This window comes from Pithys albifrons, chromosome Z (assembly GCF_047495875.1).
Source record: "Pithys albifrons albifrons isolate INPA30051 chromosome Z, PitAlb_v1, whole genome shotgun sequence".
Classification (NCBI taxonomy): Eukaryota; Metazoa; Chordata; class Aves; order Passeriformes; family Thamnophilidae; genus Pithys; species Pithys albifrons.
In genome coordinates, this window is record NC_092497.1 from 52,194,071 (window position 1) to 52,214,085 (window position 20,015).

General features: G+C 43.1%; 2 protein-coding genes across 4 annotated transcripts in view; one reads left to right on the top strand and one right to left on the bottom strand.

The window, feature by feature from the left end:
• Positions 1 to 886: 886 nt before the first annotated feature.
• On the bottom strand, positions 887 to 18,780 carry TMEM167A (transmembrane protein 167A). Its single transcript, XM_071581110.1, has 4 exons — positions 18,696 to 18,780; positions 11,823 to 11,932; positions 5,320 to 5,354; positions 887 to 1,322 (listed from the first exon to the last, which is right to left on the bottom strand). The coding sequence occupies exons 1-4, from the start codon at positions 18,696 to 18,698 to the stop codon at positions 1,252 to 1,254; spliced, it is 219 nt and encodes a 72-aa protein (XP_071437211.1). The 5' UTR covers positions 18,699 to 18,780; the 3' UTR covers positions 887 to 1,251.
• Positions 18,781 to 18,894: 114 nt separating this feature from the next.
• The window catches only part of XRCC4 (X-ray repair cross complementing 4), a 162,623-nt gene continuing 161,502 nt past the window's right edge, over positions 18,895 to 20,015 (top strand). The window contains exon 1 of one of the 3 annotated variants that reach the window (XM_071580525.1): positions 18,895 to 18,909. The gene's annotated coding sequence lies outside the window, so the exon portion shown is untranslated. Of the gene's footprint in view, positions 18,910 to 19,025; positions 19,136 to 20,015 lie in introns of those variants that run through there. The other 2 variants (XM_071580529.1, XM_071580527.1) reach the window with 2 other exon arrangements.

Below are 20,015 nucleotides of genomic sequence, written 5' to 3' on the forward strand. Positions count from 1 at the left end.
CTTTTTAGAACAACAAATTCAGCTGACAGACAACTCTCCCAAACGCAGTCACAGTTGTCTGATGTGCTCACACCTTTCAGGCATTATTATAGAAGTCACTGGATCACTCAAACTACCCAAAATTAAGAAGGAAATGCTAATGGCACATACGGCTAAAACTAATTTAATGTCTATTAGTCAGTATAATCTAATTTAGTTGTTCTCTTTAACATTTAGAATATTATGACATGCAGCTTCCTTATCTGCAGCTAACTGCTCACTTTGCTGATTTAGAAACCTTGTATTACACCCAACAGCAGCAGCAGAGCCCTTAAAATCCTCTTCTCACCATCTGAAAAACAGTTGAGGAGTGATCTACCTGAGATCCAAACCTCTAAAAATGAATAAATGTGGCATTTTACACAGAACTCTCCAGGTTTCTCAAATCCCATGACTGTGCCTTCTCAGCAGCAAATCAGACATCACCAGTTATGGTCTCTGCCTTTACTCATATCTTACCTGAACAAGACAAATACTGACAGACTGAGGAATTGTAAGTTTGAATTGAAGTTGGAGAGCAGAAAAAAATTCTTTACAGAGAGAGTGCTCAGGCATTGGAATGGGCTGCCCAGAGAGGGGGTGGATTCCCCATCCCTGGAGGTTTTTCAGCTGAGCTTGGCCGTGGCACTGAGTGCCATGATCTGGTAAAGGGAGTGGAGTTGGACCAAGGGTTGGACTTGATGATCTCGGAGGTCTTTTCCAACCCAATCCATTCTATGATTCTATGAAAACAAATAGTTGAATGTAACTTAGGGCTGAAGTTTTATTTTTAAAATGAGAATAGAGGTATCACTCACAAAACAAGAAGAACTGCTGAGACAAGAAGAACACTTTGATAAACACACACTAAAATCACAATGTTCTTTATTCTTCCAAGGGTGGCTTTATGGCTATGTCATAGATTTACCATTTCAAAATTTCATTAAATAGACCTGTCAAACCCACAATTTAAAAAAAATTTCATCTACATGGTTAGAAATAAAAAACAAACTCCCCTGAAACTCAGCCAGGCAAGAGACCCCCTTTGAAGAGTGACATCGGTGTCACACCAACAAGCACATGTCTGTCCTCTGGGTTACAATCACTGCACACCATGGGCTGGTTGCAGGGGGTCCATCACGTCAGGGGAGACTTGGTGCTGCTTTCCCATCTCTTCCTGCCAGGAGCTCTTCCATGCCGTGCTGTTGGGCAGCAGGGGACACTCTCCAGGTGCTACTGCATGAAGAGGATGCTGAAGGCCATCACAACACAGCACACGGCCACGTAGGGGCTCTTCCGCTCACCTGGGAGGGAAAACCCAAACCAGAGATCAGGTGTGGCTGAACAGATTCAGGCTGCTCCCAGCCCAGCGTGCTGACTATGCTGTGCCAGTTCATATTCCACATTTCTAGCTGGAGCAAGGCTGCCACAGGCACAGCTGGGTGTGCATGGGGTGGGAAACTCAAGTGTTGGGTGTTGCCACGTACAGGCAAAGCTGCAGCTCTTTGTTTTAGGAGAGGGGCTTCAATCAGGGACGTGGAGGGACAGGACAAGGGGCAATGGTTTTAGACTCAATGAGAGGTTTAGGTTGGATACTAGGAAGGAATTGTTCCATGAGGATGCTGAGGTCATGGCACAGAATCCCCAGAGAAGCTGTGACTGCCTCATCCCTGAGAGTGTCCAGGACAGGGCTTGGAGCAATCTGGTGTGTGGAAGGTGTCCCTGCCCATGGCAGGGAGTGGCATGGGATGAGCTTGAAAGTCCTTCTAAGCCAAACTGTGCTTTTCCTTCTGACCAACCCCAATCTGTGATCCTGTAAAAGGGCTTTTACCCTCCTATAAAACCACTTTTTCCAAGAGGAAATTTCATATTGCTGATACCTCTTAGTGCTGATACCTCTTAGTGGATTCCCCATCCCTGGAGGTTTCTAAACTGAGCTTGGCCGTGGCACTGAGTGCCATGATCTGGTAAAGTGACTGGAGTTGGACCAAGGGTTGGACTTGATGATCTCAGAGGTCTTTTCCAACCCAATCCATTCTATGATTCTATGATTCAGGGGGCAAGCACTGGAGAAGCTGCCCAAGACACCCAATTTTTGCTGGCCCTGCTCCCAGTTCTCAGCAGCTGTGCTGTGTCTGCCCAGGATATCTGGCACCTGTGCATGGTCTGCTGCAGCAGCCACTGCTGTGGAGCTCACAGTGGCACAGACAAGGCCAAATGCCTGTATTTTTTATTTGTTAGAAGAGACATGACATTGCTAGCACGTGGAGAGGGTCTGGTCCACACACTTCTGTGATAAAAATGGTCAGTGGATCACAGAAGTTGCACAGACACCTCTCCTTCTCACTCCTTCCAACTGATGTCACAGTTTTCCAGGGCACATCATGGGTGAAAGTTGAGTTTACTCCATGTACACTCCATGTTACTCCAGTTATATTTGGTGGCAAAAGCAATCATGAGAGATCTATTCCCCTTCACTTGGTTCAGGACAAAAAGTTACTCAAGTCTCTTGTTCAAAAGAATAATTGTATGTGGGGAACACCAACACAATCAGGGTTAGTAGGAATGTTGCTCAGACTGGTATTTACAGGAGCACTTCCTTCATTTAATTAGCCAGGTGTTTTACACTTCAACTTAAAACTTTATTCTTCATGGATCCACTGACTTCCCTCTGTAAAGACCAACACTGGATGGTAATTCCAGCCCACAGAACTGTCAGGAGGTGTTAACACTGAAATGTGTCTTTGGAGTGAGGAGATTGCTGTTTGTGCACATCCAGCAGCACAAAGACAGAGCTGGGGCTGTTTGCTATAAAGAAAATTCAATTCCCCTGTGCTGTGCAAAGTCTTCTACTCTATAAACCACCTCATCTGAGACAGCTTCAGAGAAACATTAAACTAAAAAGAACACCAAGGCTCCCAAGTTTAGCATTAATGTGCAATTCTCATGGAAAAAAAAAGTAATTTTTACCAGCAGGACCTTCAAATACATGGGGAAAAAACTTTCCACAGAAAGAAAATAAAAAATAAAATAGTTTCAGTGACAGCTCCCATAAGCAGGAGTGCCTGCCACAGTGACATTACAAGATGTTGTCATGATCTGGCATATATTTAATTAAACTTCAAATAACTGAATGAATTAATGTCTGCAGTTTCACATCTGTTTAAAATAAATTCTGAGGATGTCCAACTCCTACGGCTTAGGGTATTACAATTTTCATATGGGTTACACTTTTCTGCTCTTAATTTTCTTAAAAGAGAAATCACCATGTGGCAGGATTAAACATCATTTTGCACAACTCTGTAAATATGTAACCGCTTGCCTGTGATTAAGATCTTATGCACATGTGAAAACGTTGTTTAAACATTCCTAGGGATGTGAAATGTAAAGGAAGCCAGGAGACATTTTCATTTTCAGAAGCCCACACTTTGTGGATGCCTTTGTGATTAACACAAATAAAATGACAGGAATCATCTCCAAAGCCCATTTTCACCTCTCAGTCTAAAACGAAAGTCAAATTGGTCCACTCTGGGTGCTGTAATAGAAACACAGCTAATAAAACAAAATATGCTTGCACTGAATGGACTGCAAAGAAGGTGGCAAGGTAAGGTAAGGTAAGGTAAGGTCTGGTGTTCTCTTCAACCCTGAACAAACCCTAAAGCAGCTCAATTTTTACATTTGTTTTCGCTGGTACAGCTTCTTGGAGGGAAGTTCTGGCCAGGTGGGGGTTGGTCTCTTCTCCCAGGCACTCAGCAATAGGACAAGGGGCACGATGGGCTCAAGCTCTGCCAGGGGAAATTTAAGCTGGAGAGCAGAAAAAAATTCTTTGCAGAGAGAGTGCTCAGGCATTGGAATGGGCTGCCCAGAGAGGGGGTGGATTCCCCATCCCTGGAGGTTTTTAACCTGAGCTTGGCCGTGGCCCTGAGTGCCATGATCTGGTAAAGGGACTGGAGTTGGACCAAGGGTTGGACTTGATAACCCGGGAGGTCTTTTCCAACCCAATCCATTCTATGATTCTGTGATTTTTAGAAACCCACACTTTGTAGATGTCTTTGTGATTAACACAAATAAAATGACAGGAATCATCTCCAAAGCCCATTTTCACTTCTCAGTCTAAAATGAAAGTCAAGTTGGTCCACTCTGGATGCAAGTTGTGACAGAAACACAGCTAATAAAACAAAATATGCTTGCACTGAATGGACTGCAAAGAAGGTGGCAAGGTAAGGTAAGGTAAGGTAAGGTCAGGTCTGGTGTTCTCTTCAACCCTGAACAAACCCTAAAGCAGCTCAATTTTTACGTTTGTATAGCTCAAAATTAATTTCTGACAGCTGGCACCTTCCCAGTGTCTTTAATTCCAGCCCTAAACTGGGTTCTGCTACGTGAATTATCCAGACAGGACAAACTCTGCAATCATTTTAACAACAGGTCTTTGAAAAACTGTTCCTTTGTGTCCATGATTTTTCTGACAAACTGAAAAATGTTTGTCCTGCCCCTTTCAAAGCCCAGGAATGCAGAGCAGGGAATCACACAGGTTTTCTTTAGGTTTAGTGACAAGTAGGAAGATCTGGAATTACAAGCTCAAAGTTTCTGCTCCACATCAACAATGCAATTTGACCAACACTGTTTTGAGGACGGGTTTGCAATTCTTAAAAAATCTTGGATACACCTTAAGGCTGAGACTAAACTTCTGTTGCATATTCCAATTTCCTTCTCAAAATAAATTCAGGATAAGGATTAAAATAAATATAAACCCAATGTTATGGGAAAATGTCAGGAATCAGATAGAGCTGATCAGCCTGTCTGCAGATGTCCCTTTAAACGAACAGCTTTGTGCAATTCGAAGGGCACAGAAGGTGAGTAAAGAAAGGAGAGAAAAGAGGGACATTTGTGCCTAAACAGAACCTCAGTGCATTATGAACTTTGTGGGTTTTTATTACTGTAAGGTAAATATCTGGTTTTCTTTCAGTAGCCATTAGAATTTCAAACAGTTTATAAGGAATCATTCATTTCTTTGTATGTTAATAAGAATTCCCTCCTGGTTATTTCACGTGGCAAGAAGTGAAAATGACTTCCGAAAATAAAGCACCACACACATGAATTGACCTCACAACATCCAGGCTTTCCATGATGCTAAACTGAGACAGTAACATCCTGCCCCCTTATTTCATGAAGGCAAAATCTGCATTTCTTAAAGTAAAGGATGTGCTTGGGTCCCACTGCTACACACAAACATTAACACAATAAATGAAGACAGAAAAAACACTGGTCTTAACGATTTTAAAGAAAAAAAAAAAGAATTACCAATCCTGGCGCATTTCCAGAATATCCCCAACAGTCTGTAGAGACAAAATAAATTCATTAGGCTCTTGGTTTAATCAGAAAATTCAAGTCAACTGATCTCCTTTCTTCCATCCTAAAGCCATTCAAACTGATGGTAATTTGTCAACCTGACACTCTTCTGGACATCAGGAAACATCAGATACCTGCACAGAGGGACACAAGTGGCAAAGTTCCAAGTCCAGCAAGGCTTTCTTTCCATGCAAGAAAAGCAAAGATGCATTTAACTTGGTCTGATCTAAACATTTCATCAGAATTCTACAGTCTACATTAAAATACCCAACACAGACAATTACGTGAATAAAACCCCAGCACTATACAAATATCAGAGCAGGAAATACCAACAGAGCTCTACACCATTGTATGAGGGGAACTTTTCATGTTAAAGATTTTGAAGCAAAGTTCTCCTGCAGGTATGAGAGATGATAAACCCAAGTACTTTAAATTTCATGCTTTGAAGTCTCCCTTTAGTGTTTCCCTTTTCTAGCAGGCATTCTTCTCCTCACAGGTGTGATCTGACACAGAATGCTTGTGTTGGAATAGTAAAAAACAATTCTTACAGCTTTTGTTTGTCCTTTACCCAGGTTTGCCTTGCCCAGGTCTCTCTGGAGCTGCTTGCCCAGCACATCCCACAGGAAACAGCAGAGGAGAACAGCAGGACTCAACTCACAGGGATGTCATAAACCTAAAATTTCTGCATAAGTGAAATACCCCACACTGACTGCTCAGGAGAGCAGGGGCAGGGACTGCTGTAGGGCCTGAGGATGAAAAGGAAGAATATGAAGCACCCTGAAGAAGAAGGCATCCTTCAGCCTTTCACATGTTGGTCAGAACTGCTCAAAGCTTTCCTGCAGGAAGGTTTCCTTCACACTGTGTCTTTGCAATGCAGTAAAATTGCCTGGATTCAACTATATTGTTTATTTACAGATTTATGGAATAAAAAAAATATATATGTAAGTTTTCCTCCTTCTTTGGGTATGTTTATCAGCAGAAGCTTCAGCCTGTGTTATTGTGGGGCTGTATCTCCTGCCTGCAGTTCTCCATGTGCCTTCCCACAGTGCTCTGAACTCACAGCCACAGTGGTTTCATCCCCTGTTGTTCCCCTCTTCTGGGCTCTGGCAATTGCCTGTTTTTAACATGCTTAAATGCAGACAGGTGACTTTGGATCCCTCACTCCTGCATCTTCAGCACACACAACCTCTTAAAAAATAATTTCTGTGCTACTTCATCTTTTGTGGATTGTTTTATGGCCTTGGTTTATTTCAACACCTCTTTCTTTTTCCATTTGGCACCTTTATCTCTGGAGCAAAGACTGGATGTTGGGCAGGGCAGAACCAAGTGATGAGGTTTTCAAGGCAAAAGTGAAATGTTTTTTGTACCTCCTGCTGACCAGTTTATTGTGAGCAGAATTCCAGCACTTCCATTTCTAGAGAACAGGCTTTTTGCACTTGTGCTATAGATTGTTTTACCTCAAGCCAAATATATATATTTATATTTATTTGACTTTGACTGTATTTCTGCAAAGCCAAAGCTCTTTTCTTCTGCTTTTATGCAGCTCCACAAGCAGAATTAATAATCCCTGCATGTAAAGCACCATATTTTTCCAGGGTAAGAGGTCATACAATACAGTAACCTGAAGACATCTATGCACTTTTTGAAAATTCATGCAGGTAAAGAGGCATTCATGTGTAAATTTCATGGACTAAAATACATGGCCTCAGATGACTGCATGGTTCAGGCTCTCAAAAATATTGTTACTCTCTGTAAAACTGCAATTCACAGATTGTGTGATGCAAAACCAACACAAAGAGCTTCCCCAGCCCTGCTTCTCATGTTGCCATCTCTCAAAAGCTTGCCAGGAACTCAAAGAAATAAAACATTACCATTATTTTCATATGCCTTTGAAGAATCTTGCCTGGGAAAAAGAACATTAACTCTTTCAGTAAGTCTATAAATATGTTCAATTTGCCTCCCAGTTGCAGCAAGGGGATTTTCTTCATCGTCTCAGGGTGTTTTGATTGTGTGCAACAATGTGGAATTACTACTGAAGTATTGTACATTTCTTCTGGCCTCAGTAAAACCCCTCAGTGAAAATACAAACGCCTGATGGGGGAGGTACAAAACAGAAAATGGGGTTCAACATCTCCCCTTAACTGCAGCTGACAATTTAGGAACTTAAAGTCACCAACGTGGGGACTGACAGACTTTCCCACAGATGACAACAGGACCTTTTCAACAACCTCAGGACGTCTGTTTGTCCATAAAATCTGCTGGGCAAAGGGAATCAGGACCTTCTAAACAGCTCTAATGATATTCTCCGGATGAGCTGGGCAGCTCACACTGGAGGAAAAGACTCTTCAGGCCTTCTGCACCCATGGATTACTCCATTAGTGTTCACTTCAGGTCCACAACACGTGGCCCTTCAAGTCAAAACCTGTTTGCTTTTTACAGAAGTGATGAAACTGCTCCAAAACAACTCCTGAAGCGACTACTCCAGGTAATTGTTCCCTGCTCTCCCCTTCATGTTCCTCTCCATCCTTGTCCTGAGGCAGGGGAAATGTGTCAGTCTGGCTTCCACACCACAAACTGCCAGAACAAATAAATGTGCACGAGATGCTGCACATTGATGGCGCTCAGTGCTACATGTGAAAAGCAGCAGCCATGAAAGTGGTTTGCTTGTCTGGCGAGCAGAAAACCCAAATAAATCAAACCCATTAAATCAAGGAGGAGTTAGTGGGGCCTTGGGCTTCGACTGCTGGACTGTGCATGTTGGAAAATGCAGCTGCCATGGTGTCCCAGTTCAGCAGGTGGGACCAGTTAATCCTTGTGTAGGTGTGACCAAAGCTGTGCATTCTAAACCCTCTGGGCCATTTCCCAGCAACTGTTCCCGATGGCCTATTGGCAGCAGCTGCCCAGGGCACAGCTGAGCCCTCAGGCTGGGAGCTGGCTGGGAAAGAAGCCTGGCAGAGGAGCTGGGAGAACTGCCCTCCAGGGACTCCTTGGCACCTCCACACCCACCTGAGGGCTCAGCTCTGCTCATGGGCCAGCAACCATTCCAAAATTCCCCCTGACTCCCAGAGTCACATCCCCCAGTGCGGAACTCCCTGCCCTGGGGGAGGGACTGGGGGCTCCCACCCAAACCTGAGGGGAGACAATCTGGGGGTTTGGGGACTGGGGAGCCACTCATGGGATCCAGAGGAGGAGCAGAACCTGGCCAGGAGGAGCCCACCCCTCTCCACCAGACTGTGCCATCATCTGCACCAACAGGTTTGTCCCCTCCTTTTCCTTTGGACTCGGAGGAGCCACGTGGGGCTCAGCACAGGGGCCACCAAACCCCCCTGTGTCTGTGCCCCAGGGGGCTGGGTTACACTGTTGGGGTTGGGAGTTAAACCCAATTTCTCTTTGGCCATTGCATTTATTGTAATATTGTTATTAATCTGTAACTCTGACTTACAATCTCTTTTGTGTTGGGTTCGTTTCTCCTGCTGGTTTCCCTTTAAACCAGCACACAGGTGTTTGCCAGGACACCCTCAGTGCCACTGCAGGAGGAGTGTGGAAAGACCCCACTGCAAGGCCTGTGGAAAATCAAAGGGAATCTCTGCTGCACATGAGCTAACACATCCTTCTGGTTAGCAGGGAGGAGGGAATTATGTCGTTGTACACGTTCTCCCCTAGTCAGCATGAAGCAGTAAATCTCCTCTTGCTTTCCCAGGCTTAAACGGGACAAAGCACATGGAAACACTCAAGGCATGAGAGGGAAAACAAAGGTTTAAAATTCTGTTTGGCTTGGCAGGAACAGACACACTGTGGCAGAAGTGGATGCAATACAGTGTTAACAGGATGGGTGACATCCCTTCACAATACCATCTCTCAACCAACACAAAAATGTTTCTTTACTTTGTATCAGGTGATTTAAATCCTCACCAAAGGATTTTCTTCATTGTACATTTCCACTGCCTCAGGACAAGGATGGAGAGGAACATGAAGGGGAGAGCAGGGAACAATTACCTGGAGTAGTCGCTTCAGGAGTTGTTTTGGAGCAGTTTCATCACTTCTGCAAAAAGCAAACAGGTTTTGACTTGAAGGGCCACGTGTTGTGGACCTGAAGTGAACACTAATGGAGTAATCCATGGGTGCAGAAGGCCTGAAGAGGTTTTTCCTCCAGTGTGAGCTGCCCAGCTCATCCAGAGAATATCATTAGAGCTGTTTAGAAGGTCCTGATTCCCTTTGCCCAGCAGATTTTATGGACAAACAGACGTCCTGAGGTTGTTGAAAAGGTCCTGTTGTCATCTGTGGGAAAGTCTGTCAGTCCCCACGTTGGTGACTTTAAGTTCCTAAATTGTCAGCTGCAGTTAAGGGGAGATGTTGAACCCCATTTTCTGTTTTGTATTTCCCCCATCAGGCGTTTGTATTTTCATTGAGGGGTTTTTCTGAGGCCAGAAGAAATGTACAATACTTCAGTAGTAATTCCACATTGTTGCACACAGTCCAAAAACCCTGAGATGATGAAGAAAATACCTCTCACTTAGAAGTTCAGTGAGTAACTCCCAACATCCCTCTTCTCTGTCACTTTAACAGTTTATTGCTTCTTTCATGCCATTAATGTGGAGCAGGAATAATGAAGTAAGCTCATCCCTGTGGTAAAATGAAGTATCACCAGAATCTGTTTTATCCCCTATGTCTAGACGTTTCCATTTGAGCATGGAATATGTTAGAGGAGAGGGACAGAGGTCTGACAGCACAGGAGCTCCGTGTAAACATCCACCCCACAGGAAACAAATCTCATTGCTTCCAGGCCAAGGGTTTATTCTACAGTACAAAGCAGCCTACATACGTACATATATATATATATATATATATATATATATATATATATAAAACAAAATGTCCAACATCTACATAAATAAAACCCCACATATCAAACGCCCAACTCCTCCACTGTGTCAGCACCCTTTGAAAACACTTCATGAAGAGAGTTCTATTGTGCTCCAGACAGTTTGCCTCAAGAATAAACAGAGTAGCTCCAGATTAAAGGAAACACTCCCTGCCAAGAACAGCACTAAAATTTTAATCAGTAAAATAAACATTCTTACTTCTTACTGTGTATACCTCATTGAGTATTGTGTTATCTTCCACCAGCAGACACCCCAACTCCCTCGCCCTCCCACTCCCTGTCCTTCATGAAGTCATCCTTTCTTTCCATCTCTGCTTCCACCCAAAGAAATCCCCCATGTCAGTGGCAATTTCATGGCCTCACATAAAAGTGAGTTAGAACTCCCAAACTTAAAAAATCTGGCACGCTCTGGGTATAAACTTGGCTGTAACAATGCCAAGGTCGTGGGTTCAATCCCCTGTGTGGGCCATTGACTGAAGAGTTGGGCTCGATGGCCCTTGTGGGTCCCTTCCAGCTCAGAATAGTCTGTGACTCTGTGACCTTATGATGCTAGAAGAAAAAAACTGGATTATAAAACAACTCCAGAGGTAAATTACAACAAAGGTTTTCAGGATACAAAGACTGAAGGTTCTTGGTGATGAGAGTCCATTTTGAATTTGACACTCCTGAAAATTAAATGCAGAAGTGACAGAAGATGCTCAGGGAAAAAGGACATTTTATTTAGCAGGAAATGGTCTAATGGAAAAAGTGAACAAGTCAAACACCCATCGCCCAAAAGCCTGTCTGTTTTTCCACCTAGAACATTTCCAGATAGAATTACTTCTTACTCCTACAAATATCATCCCTTGGTATCAACCTCAGGTGTTACTGAAATATGGACAGCCCAACTTACCTTAAAATCACATTTAAACCACAGCTCTGCTGATCACAGATGGGATTATCCACAGGACAAAAACACCCACAGGTTTGCAGAAGCTTTAAAAAACTCCTCTAGAAATTCCATCATCTTAGAAAATATAGAACTATGAAACAGACCATACATAAGGACAGTGTTGCTTATTTTAAAAAGTATTCTTAGGGTTTTTTTAGTTACAGTTGCTAAAGCTGTTTCAAACTTTTATCTCCAAAATACCTGCCTTGAAAACAAACAAAAAGCAGCTTCTGCTGGTTTTTTACCCACTTAAGAATCAAAAATAAATCATTGCAACAACAGCACACGTAGGAGAATCTTTTCCTTCTGGTTCTCATTTCTGTATCTTTAAAGAAGCATTAACAGGAAAGCCACTAACCCAGAAAAATTAATAATGCAGCATTACCCAGGTTAGCCAGCTAATAAATTATTTCAATACAAGAGTAACTGTTTGCAAATGCCTTACTGTGCTCTATTGTACAAAATGAAGCTTTTTATCTTCAAAGAGCAATTATTCGAAATTTTTTTCAAAATACAATTTGTATTATCACACTCACCACCATCAGAAGACACTGAAAGGTTGAAGTTAAAAACAAACAGCTTGTGTGTTCTTAGAACTGTCATAAAATTATAAAATTACCATAAAATCATCAGAGTACACACCCAGTTTTGTTTTTGTCCAGTATGCTGGGAGCCAAGGATCTGATGTAGGCACAGGTACAAATGAGCAGCAGGATCACAGTCAGCAGACTCTGGAAGTTGAAGATGGCAGACTATGAAGGAAAAGCAGAATGGAAAAATTACATCTTTGCACTACTGAACTTCTCCCCCGGGGAAAAAAGTGGGTCATCCCTTCAATAATATCCATTAAAACAAAAAATGAAACCTATAATGACAATGAGCCAGAAGTCAAACCCGCCTGATGTACAGCAACTGATTTATTTTCAAATAATATTTTGATTTTGTAGTTTAAAACATCATCACTATAAATAAATTTTTATAAAAGCTGATTACATGGAAAATGGTGGACAAATGGAGGAACTGCCTTTGGATTGAGGAGAAAAGTTCTATTGTTTGATGGCAAATACTGATCTGCCTGGTGGCAGGAAAAAATAGTAATTCTTGAGAAACTGAAGCAACATTTGGCAATTTACTGACATTCAAAGTATCAGTAATAGTGCATTTCTGAAACTTTTTTTATGGTTTTACAGGGTGTTTTTTTATGGTTTTAGAGTTTCTTCTAACTGTCTCTAATGACATTGTGGTCAGTTTAGCAGCAACAGGTAGAATATCAGGCAACTGTTTATCTCAAAAAGCTTTATTTGATGTTCCCTCTGCTTCCCCCATTTGCAAATACAACTTGGTGTGAACTCAAGAAAAAACCGAAACAAAACACAAAACAAAAGTCAATGCAAATACAACAAACTGGCTCTTCATTCTGGAGCTCTGATAAATTTCTGTCTCCTAATTTTGCACTGCTCAACCCAGATGGCTGAGTAGTGGCATTTAATTAAGGGTAAATATTTAGCACTTAGGAAGGGATATCACACTGCAGTTTCCCTCTTCAGGCACATTTCAGAGCATACCAGAGCCTTCATTTCCACAGCCTGAGGCACATCTCTTTTGATGCACATGTGCACATGTCACAAAATTCTGATGTTTAGAAACTCTAATAATCAAATTTCTCCACATAGTTAGAGAGAATAATAAAATCACAATATTTCAGTTCAGTATGGCACTGACAGCAAAACTAAGTGAGAAAAACAAGAAGCTTTAGTAGAAGCAAATTCATTGAACATCCACAACCCTTCTGAGACCAAAATAAGGAAAAGAAAGCTAAAAACTTGAGCTTATTTAGAAGTCTCCATGAAGCAACAACAGAAGATGCATACACAACTGCCAGTCTGAACACACACACTGAAAAGGGTTAGATAATGGATATATTAGTAATTTACAGATCTAACTGAACAGGGTCCAACAGGTCACCAAGGGCAGGAACATCACAGAGAGGGTTAAAGAACAACCAGATATTTCAGCACCCAGAAATCCATCATTTCTGAGGTGATGGAGAGGGGACATCACCCCAGTGACCCAGCACCCAAAGCCACCCCTGGGCTCTGCACGTGACACTTCTTGCTTTGCTCCTGAGCCACAGCATCTGATGAAGTCAAGATTAATTAGTGTTAACCAGCTACCCCTTCTGTCCTGCCATGCCATAAATGATGGTGATGCCGTGAGAGACACCATGAAACAGACTCCCAGCCAAGTTAGTGTGGGATGAGACAAAAAGGCAGATTCTTTAATATCAGGCTTAGGGCTTTCAGGAATACAAGAGGACACTCCCCTTGAACTCTGATTTCCATGGTTTTTATAACACTGCCCACCCAATCCCCAGGTCACACATCTCTCAGTCCAGCCCCGTCCTGCCCCTGGTCCCACCCCTGTTCCACCCCCTCAGGATCTGAGTCTGGGGTCAGTGGGACCCTCTGTTCTTCGGTTTTGTCTTCCTCAGCACACACAGGGCTCTTGGAGCTCTTCCAGTGTTCTTGGACCCAAGGCTGTTGGTTTGTGTTTATGTCTCACTCTGCAGGCTTTTGATATTCTTCAGCTTCTGCCTTGAAAAGAGTCTGAACACTAAAAGAACTTGAGCCACTGATACGTGGTAAGGGTTGGGATACATAAACATTGAACTGAAGCTGCCAGAAATGTTAACACACTACATTTGCTTTTTACTACAAGTACTTCTAAAATCTATAAAAATGAAAAAATCAAAAACCCCACAGGCATCAATAGAGAGGATATTCATAGAATCATAGAATGGATTGGGTTGGAAAAGCCCTCCAAGATCATCAAGTCCAACCCTGGGTCCAACTCCAGTCCCTTTACCAGACCACGGCACTCAGGGCCACGGCCAAACTCAGGTTAAAACCCTCCAGGGATGGGGAATCCACCCCCTCTCTGGGCAGCCCATTCCAATGCCTGAGCACTCTCTGCAAAGAATTTTTTCCTGCTCTCCAACTTCAATTTCCCCTGGCAGAGCTTGAGCCCATCGTGCCCCCTTGTCCTATTGCTGAGTGCCTGGGAGAAGAGACCAACCCCCACCTGGCCAGAACTTCCCTTCAGGCAGTTCCAGACATTGATGAGGTCACCTCTGAGCCTCCTCTTCTCCAGGCTAAACACCCCCAGCTCCCTCAGCCTCTCCCCACAGTACTTGTGCTCCAGTCCCTTCTCCAGCCTCGTTGCTCTTCTCTGGCCCCGCTCCAGCCCCTCAATCTCTTGCCTGAACTGAGGGGCCCAGAACTGAACACAACACTCGAGGTGTGACCTCCCCAAGGCAGAGTCCAGGGGAAGAGTCACTGCCCTGGGCCTGCTGGCCATGCTAGTTTGGATCCAGGCCAGGATCCCCTTGGCCTTCTTGGCCACCTGGGCACACAGTTGGCTCCTGCTGAGCTTCCTGTCCCTCAGTCCCCCCAGGTCCCTCTGCCTGGCTGCTCTCCAGCCACTCTGTCCCCAGCCTGCAGTGCTGCAGGGGGTTGTTGTGGCCAAAGGGCAGGACCTGCACTTGGCCTTGTTGAACTCCATCCCATTGGAATCAGCCCATCTCTCAAGTCTATCCAGATCCCTCTGCAGAGCCCTCCTGCCTTCCAGCAGGTCGACACTCCCTCCCAACTTGGTGTCATCAGCAAATTTGCTGATGATGGACTCAATCCCCTCATCTAAATCATCAATAAAGATGTTAAACAGGACTGGACCCAACACAGACCCCTGGGGACACCACTGGTGACCACTGGACACAGCCCTGTTCACCAGCACTCTCTGGGCCCGACCCTCCTGCCAGCTCCTGCCCCAGCAGAGGGTACACTTGTCCAAGCCATGGGCTACCAGCTTTTCCCGGAGTATATTATGGGAGACAGTGTCAAAGGCCTTGCTAATGTACTTTAGTACGTGTCAATCCAAAGTTAAAACTGCCTGTGTGGCTGAGAAGGGGAATCATGACTGGCCACATTTGCACAGCATCATTAACCTAATTACAGACAACGTTGTGCCCCCTGGGATTTAGTCAGCACTGAATTTACTCCACTCGGGGAGAGGCAGCTCAGAGTTCTGGGGACCAACATATCCATAAGGATGTATGTGATGGAATTTTCTGAAGGGACACTCAGGTCACTGCCTGAATTTTCAGGGATCACTCACCAGAGGCACAATGGATAATTCTAAACATTTTTCTGCACTGAAAGCAGTGGCCGTGGACAAGACACTGTGATCCATAAATCACAGAATGGATTGGGTTGGAAAAGAGCTCCAAGATCATCAAATCCAACTCTTGCTCCAACTCACCATCCCTGGAGGTTTTTAACCTGAGCTTGGCCGTGTCACTGAGTGTCATGATCTGGTAAAGGGAGTGGAGTTGGACCAAGGGTTGAACTTGATGATCTCAGAGGGCTTTTCCAACCCAATCCATTCTGTGATTCTGTGGATGTGGGAGTGAAAATCCATGTCTTGATCCAACCCCACTGTGATCACCAGCTCAGGGCACAGAGTGGATCAAGGGTTGGACTTCATGACCTGAGAGGTCTCTTCCAATCCAATCCATTCCATGATTCCATGAAAATGATTCCATGAGATTTTTTCCCAAGGGGTAAAATCCTTTGGAAACCATTCTTCAGAAAACTGCTATTCAGAGTTTGCCACAGTTGTAGCTCATTCTCTGGAGAAAAGAACAAGTTGGAGGTGCAGCCCCACTGTTCCCTTTCAGGTCAAGAGTCAGCTTAAAAGTGTCCTTTTTTTCCCTAAAAAACCATGAGAAACACAAGAGGCATCAAGGAAAATTCTGGATATGCCACAAGGGTTGTTGTTGCTCTGTGAGGAAAATCAAACACCACAGGGCTGAAGAATCTGATTTTCATCTCCTTCAACACAAAATCAAGAGAAAACACGTAATTAGAAGATTCTCTTGTTTCAGGGTCCTTGAAACACACAAGGGAACCTCTAACAAGGAACAGAGACAGGTGGGGAAAATAGTTCTCAGAATGAAATATAGAATGATAGATTGAATTATAGAAGAAATGATGGAATGAATTACAGAATAAATGGTAGAAAAAATAATGCAATAAATGGTAGAAAAATGGTACAAAATTGGTAGAATAAATTATAAATTACAGAATAAATTACAGAATAAATTACAGAATGAACTGGGTTGGACGAGACCTCTGAGATCGCCAAGTTTATTTCATACACTTGTCATCTTAGATATAACATTAGTTTCTGTTTTTTAATTATTTCTATATATTTCTTATATATAAAATGTAAACCCCACAGATTTCTTATCTCTATATTGTATAAAGGATATCAATATATAAACAGAAAATAATACTATTAAATAGCTGTACTTAAGAATGAATTATAATTTGTACTTAAGAATTAATTACTGTATAAAGGGTATTAATATATAAATAGAAAAGAGTATTATTAAATAGCTGTACTTAAGAATTAATTATAAGTTGCACTTAAGAATTAATTACAGAATTAATTATAGAATGAACTGGGTTGGACGAGACCCCCGAGATCACCAAGTGTGTTTCACACACTTGTCATAACCTTGTTAGATACAAACATTAATTTCTGGTTTTTTTAATTTATTTCTTATATAAAATGTAAACCCGCAGATTTCTTATCTATATGCTGTACAAAAGATATTAGTATATAAACAATAGAAAATACTATTATTAATAGTTGTACTTCAGAGTTTAATGTCTCGCTGAATTCTCTTCTTCTACCCCCTCCAACCCCTCAAGGGACTCCAAGGAACAGCAAATTGTTGCTGAAATTCAATATATCTCCTTTCAAAGCCTCTGACCAGAGGTCTCCTGTTTTCTGCATGTGAGTTTTAGATCTCCTGAGGTAATTAATGCCTTTTATCATAAAAACCCACACCCTGTTCACTGCTTGAAGGCACAGGTAAGAGGAGGTTCACATAAAAGATCTGCAAGGATGCTCAGGTGAATTTCCTGAATTTCCTGCTGGTGACAAGACCTGGAGCTCAGAAAGTCTTTTTTTTTTTTTTGCAGTGAGACATCAGAAAGTTCAGGGGATGCTGATATTTTCTGAAAACACACAGGAAATACAACAATATTCCACAGCTGTGACCTCTGCCCATGGGAAGGGTCAACCAGGCCATTCCTAAAGGCCCCTTCCCTCCCAAACCACCCTCTGATTATCAGAAAAACATTAAAAATTCCCATATTGAACAAACCTGATGGTGAATTTACACACAATATTAAACTCTGTAAAGGGGAAAATTATCCTGCCTCGGTTATTTCTCTGGTTTCCCTTTTCATTTTAAAATTTTCATTTTAAATCTGCACTGATCATATAAACATAATACACTTATAAACCTTGGCTGAGAAACAGTGTCCTGGAGCAGAGCTCTTAATTATGACACAAACACAAACCTCTCACTTACATTATCTGCACACACAATGGCAAAAAAGGGCAGAAAATGTAAAAATAAATAAAAAAGTCCCTTTAGACCAACTCTATATATAACGTGCATACACATATATGTACACACTGCCTTTGTGAATGGTTTATATATATAAAAATATCTGTACTTATAGATAAATATATTGGTATGTTTAATTATGGTTCCTCATAGATTTTTCATATATGAAATATTAATATATATAAATAAAATATTTATACAATATGTAAATATATATAAATTATATAAAATAATACATATACTATATAGTATATAGTATATTATACATATAAATTAAATATATTAAATATAAGTATATAAAAGGTGTATTTTATATATTTATATTTATCTATTATATATATATATCATGTTTATACATATTATCATGTTTATATAATTACATACAAGTTTGTAAATATGCAAAATACTTACATTAATATATAGATTCCTATAGATCTACTTATAGATCTTACATAATTAATATTCTGGTGTAATTATATAATAAGTTCATTTATTATATATAAATGTATTTACATATAACTTATAAATTTTATACAATATAAGCCATATAGACCACACACAGCCCTCATTAGTAACAGGACTGTTTCATCTGCTGACACCTCCAAAAAAAGTGAAAAGCCGCCAATGCCAGGGCGGAACTCACCGCCCTATGAGTGTGACGTCACACATCGCGGCAATGACGTTACACACGGCCATGATGACGTCAGGAGCTCGCCAGAGACAGAAACACGCCCCGACCTGCCCCGCCCGCGCTGTTGCCCCCGCGCGGCGCTCGGGACAGTCCAGCACTGACACAAATCGCGTGTTTTTTTCACCAAAAACGCGTAGCGACACCGCGGCCGGCACAGCCTCGGGGCGGCTCCCCGGCCTACGACGTGAGGGGCCCCTCTGTGGCCGTGCCGGGCGCGGGGGCGGCCCGTGGGGATGCGGCAGGGCCGGTGTGCGGGCGGGGAGGGGAAAATGAGGGGAAAAGGAGGGGGAAAGGAGGGGGAAAAGCGAGGGAAAGGAGCGGGACAGGCAGGCCCCGCGCTTACCATGGCGCCGCGCCTCGCCACATCACTTTCCGGCCGCGCCGGGCGGAAGCGCGCACTGCGTGCCCTCACCGAGCCCGGCGGTGCCCCTCCTCCCATTGGCTGCTGGCGCGGGAGCCCGTTGCGATTGGTCAGAGCGGGCGGCGAAAGGCGGGGCGGAAGGGCGAACCCGGCTCTGATTGGCTGGCGGGCACAGGCGGAAGTGGCCGAGCAGGAGGTAAGTCGGGCGTCCCGCCCTGGCCGCTGTGGGTACCGGGAGCGGGCGGGAGCATCCCGGGCCGGGATAAGCGGGATAACTGGGATAAGCGGGATAACCAGGACACCTGGGGTAACCGGCACAACCGGGGTAACCGGGATCGCTAGCCCCCCACTGCCCCCGGGCACGCCACGGCCACGCCACGGCCACGTGTCGTTCTGTGCATCGCCGAAATTGTGGGAGTTCGGTGGGTTTTTAATGGGTGTTTTGTTTTGGTTGGTTACTGTTGCTCGGAGTGTGGAGGGTCCCGTGCCACTGAAATGTTCCTGACACACAGAACGCCCTAATGAGGCTGGTTTTAATTAGTTCCTCATTATTTTGCTGCTGTTCTGGCTCTTCCCTCCCTGCTGAATATGGAGCAGGTTTTGCTTTCCCCCTTGGTGGGGGAAGTCAATTTTTCACCCTAAAACAACATTCTAGGGTAACATTTTGGGATGACTTTTAACACATTGAAACTGCTGAGGGTTTGTGTGTAAAACGTGTGTAAATGTGTGTTTATTGTGGATTCAAGGCAGAGTTCCACTAAAGCTGAGCGTTTTAAGGCAGGTGAGACATTGACAACCCACTTAAAATGCTGTTGAATCATCTGCAGGGCAAGTTCATTTGCAGTAATTTTGGCCACTACAATTTACATTTCTCTCCAAAGTTGTGGTCTCAGACTCGTGGTCACCAAAAACGTGACTGGGATGTTTTCACTGTCAGCAAATGCAGAAATTGAAAATGAAAATTATGGCTCATCATAAGCAGATGTGGATTTTAAGGTGGCTTTTCTTGCATAACTTGCTTTTCTGATCTGTGGATTTCAGCCACTCTATTGGTTTTTTATTTATTACTATTTTTCTCTAGATTGTTTAGTAGCTGTGAAGGGTCCCTTGTTTGCAAATTTATCTGGGGTTGAATAGGTAATTAGCAAAGTGTGTGATCATTTTCTCATAATGTGTTCATACTTCTTAACCCTATTCTCATTCTTCTTACTCTGTTAGGGAATTACATTCCCTGGATCTGTTTCTTTTCATGACATGTTGGGGCTTTGGGTGGGAAAAACCCCTCTAAATGCAGAAGGGGAA

Bases quoted from the DNA above. Each gene is read 5' to 3' on its own strand.
- TMEM167A (XM_071581110.1), bottom strand. The intron at 5,355-11,822 runs GTGTGTACTCTG...TTGTCTCTACAG, and splicing joins CTGGACAAAAACAAAACTGG to ACTGTTGGGGATATTCTGGA. The intron at 1,323-5,319 runs GTAATTCTTTTT...TTTCCCTCCCAG, and splicing joins CTGGAAATGCGCCAGGATTG to GTGAGCGGAAGAGCCCCTAC.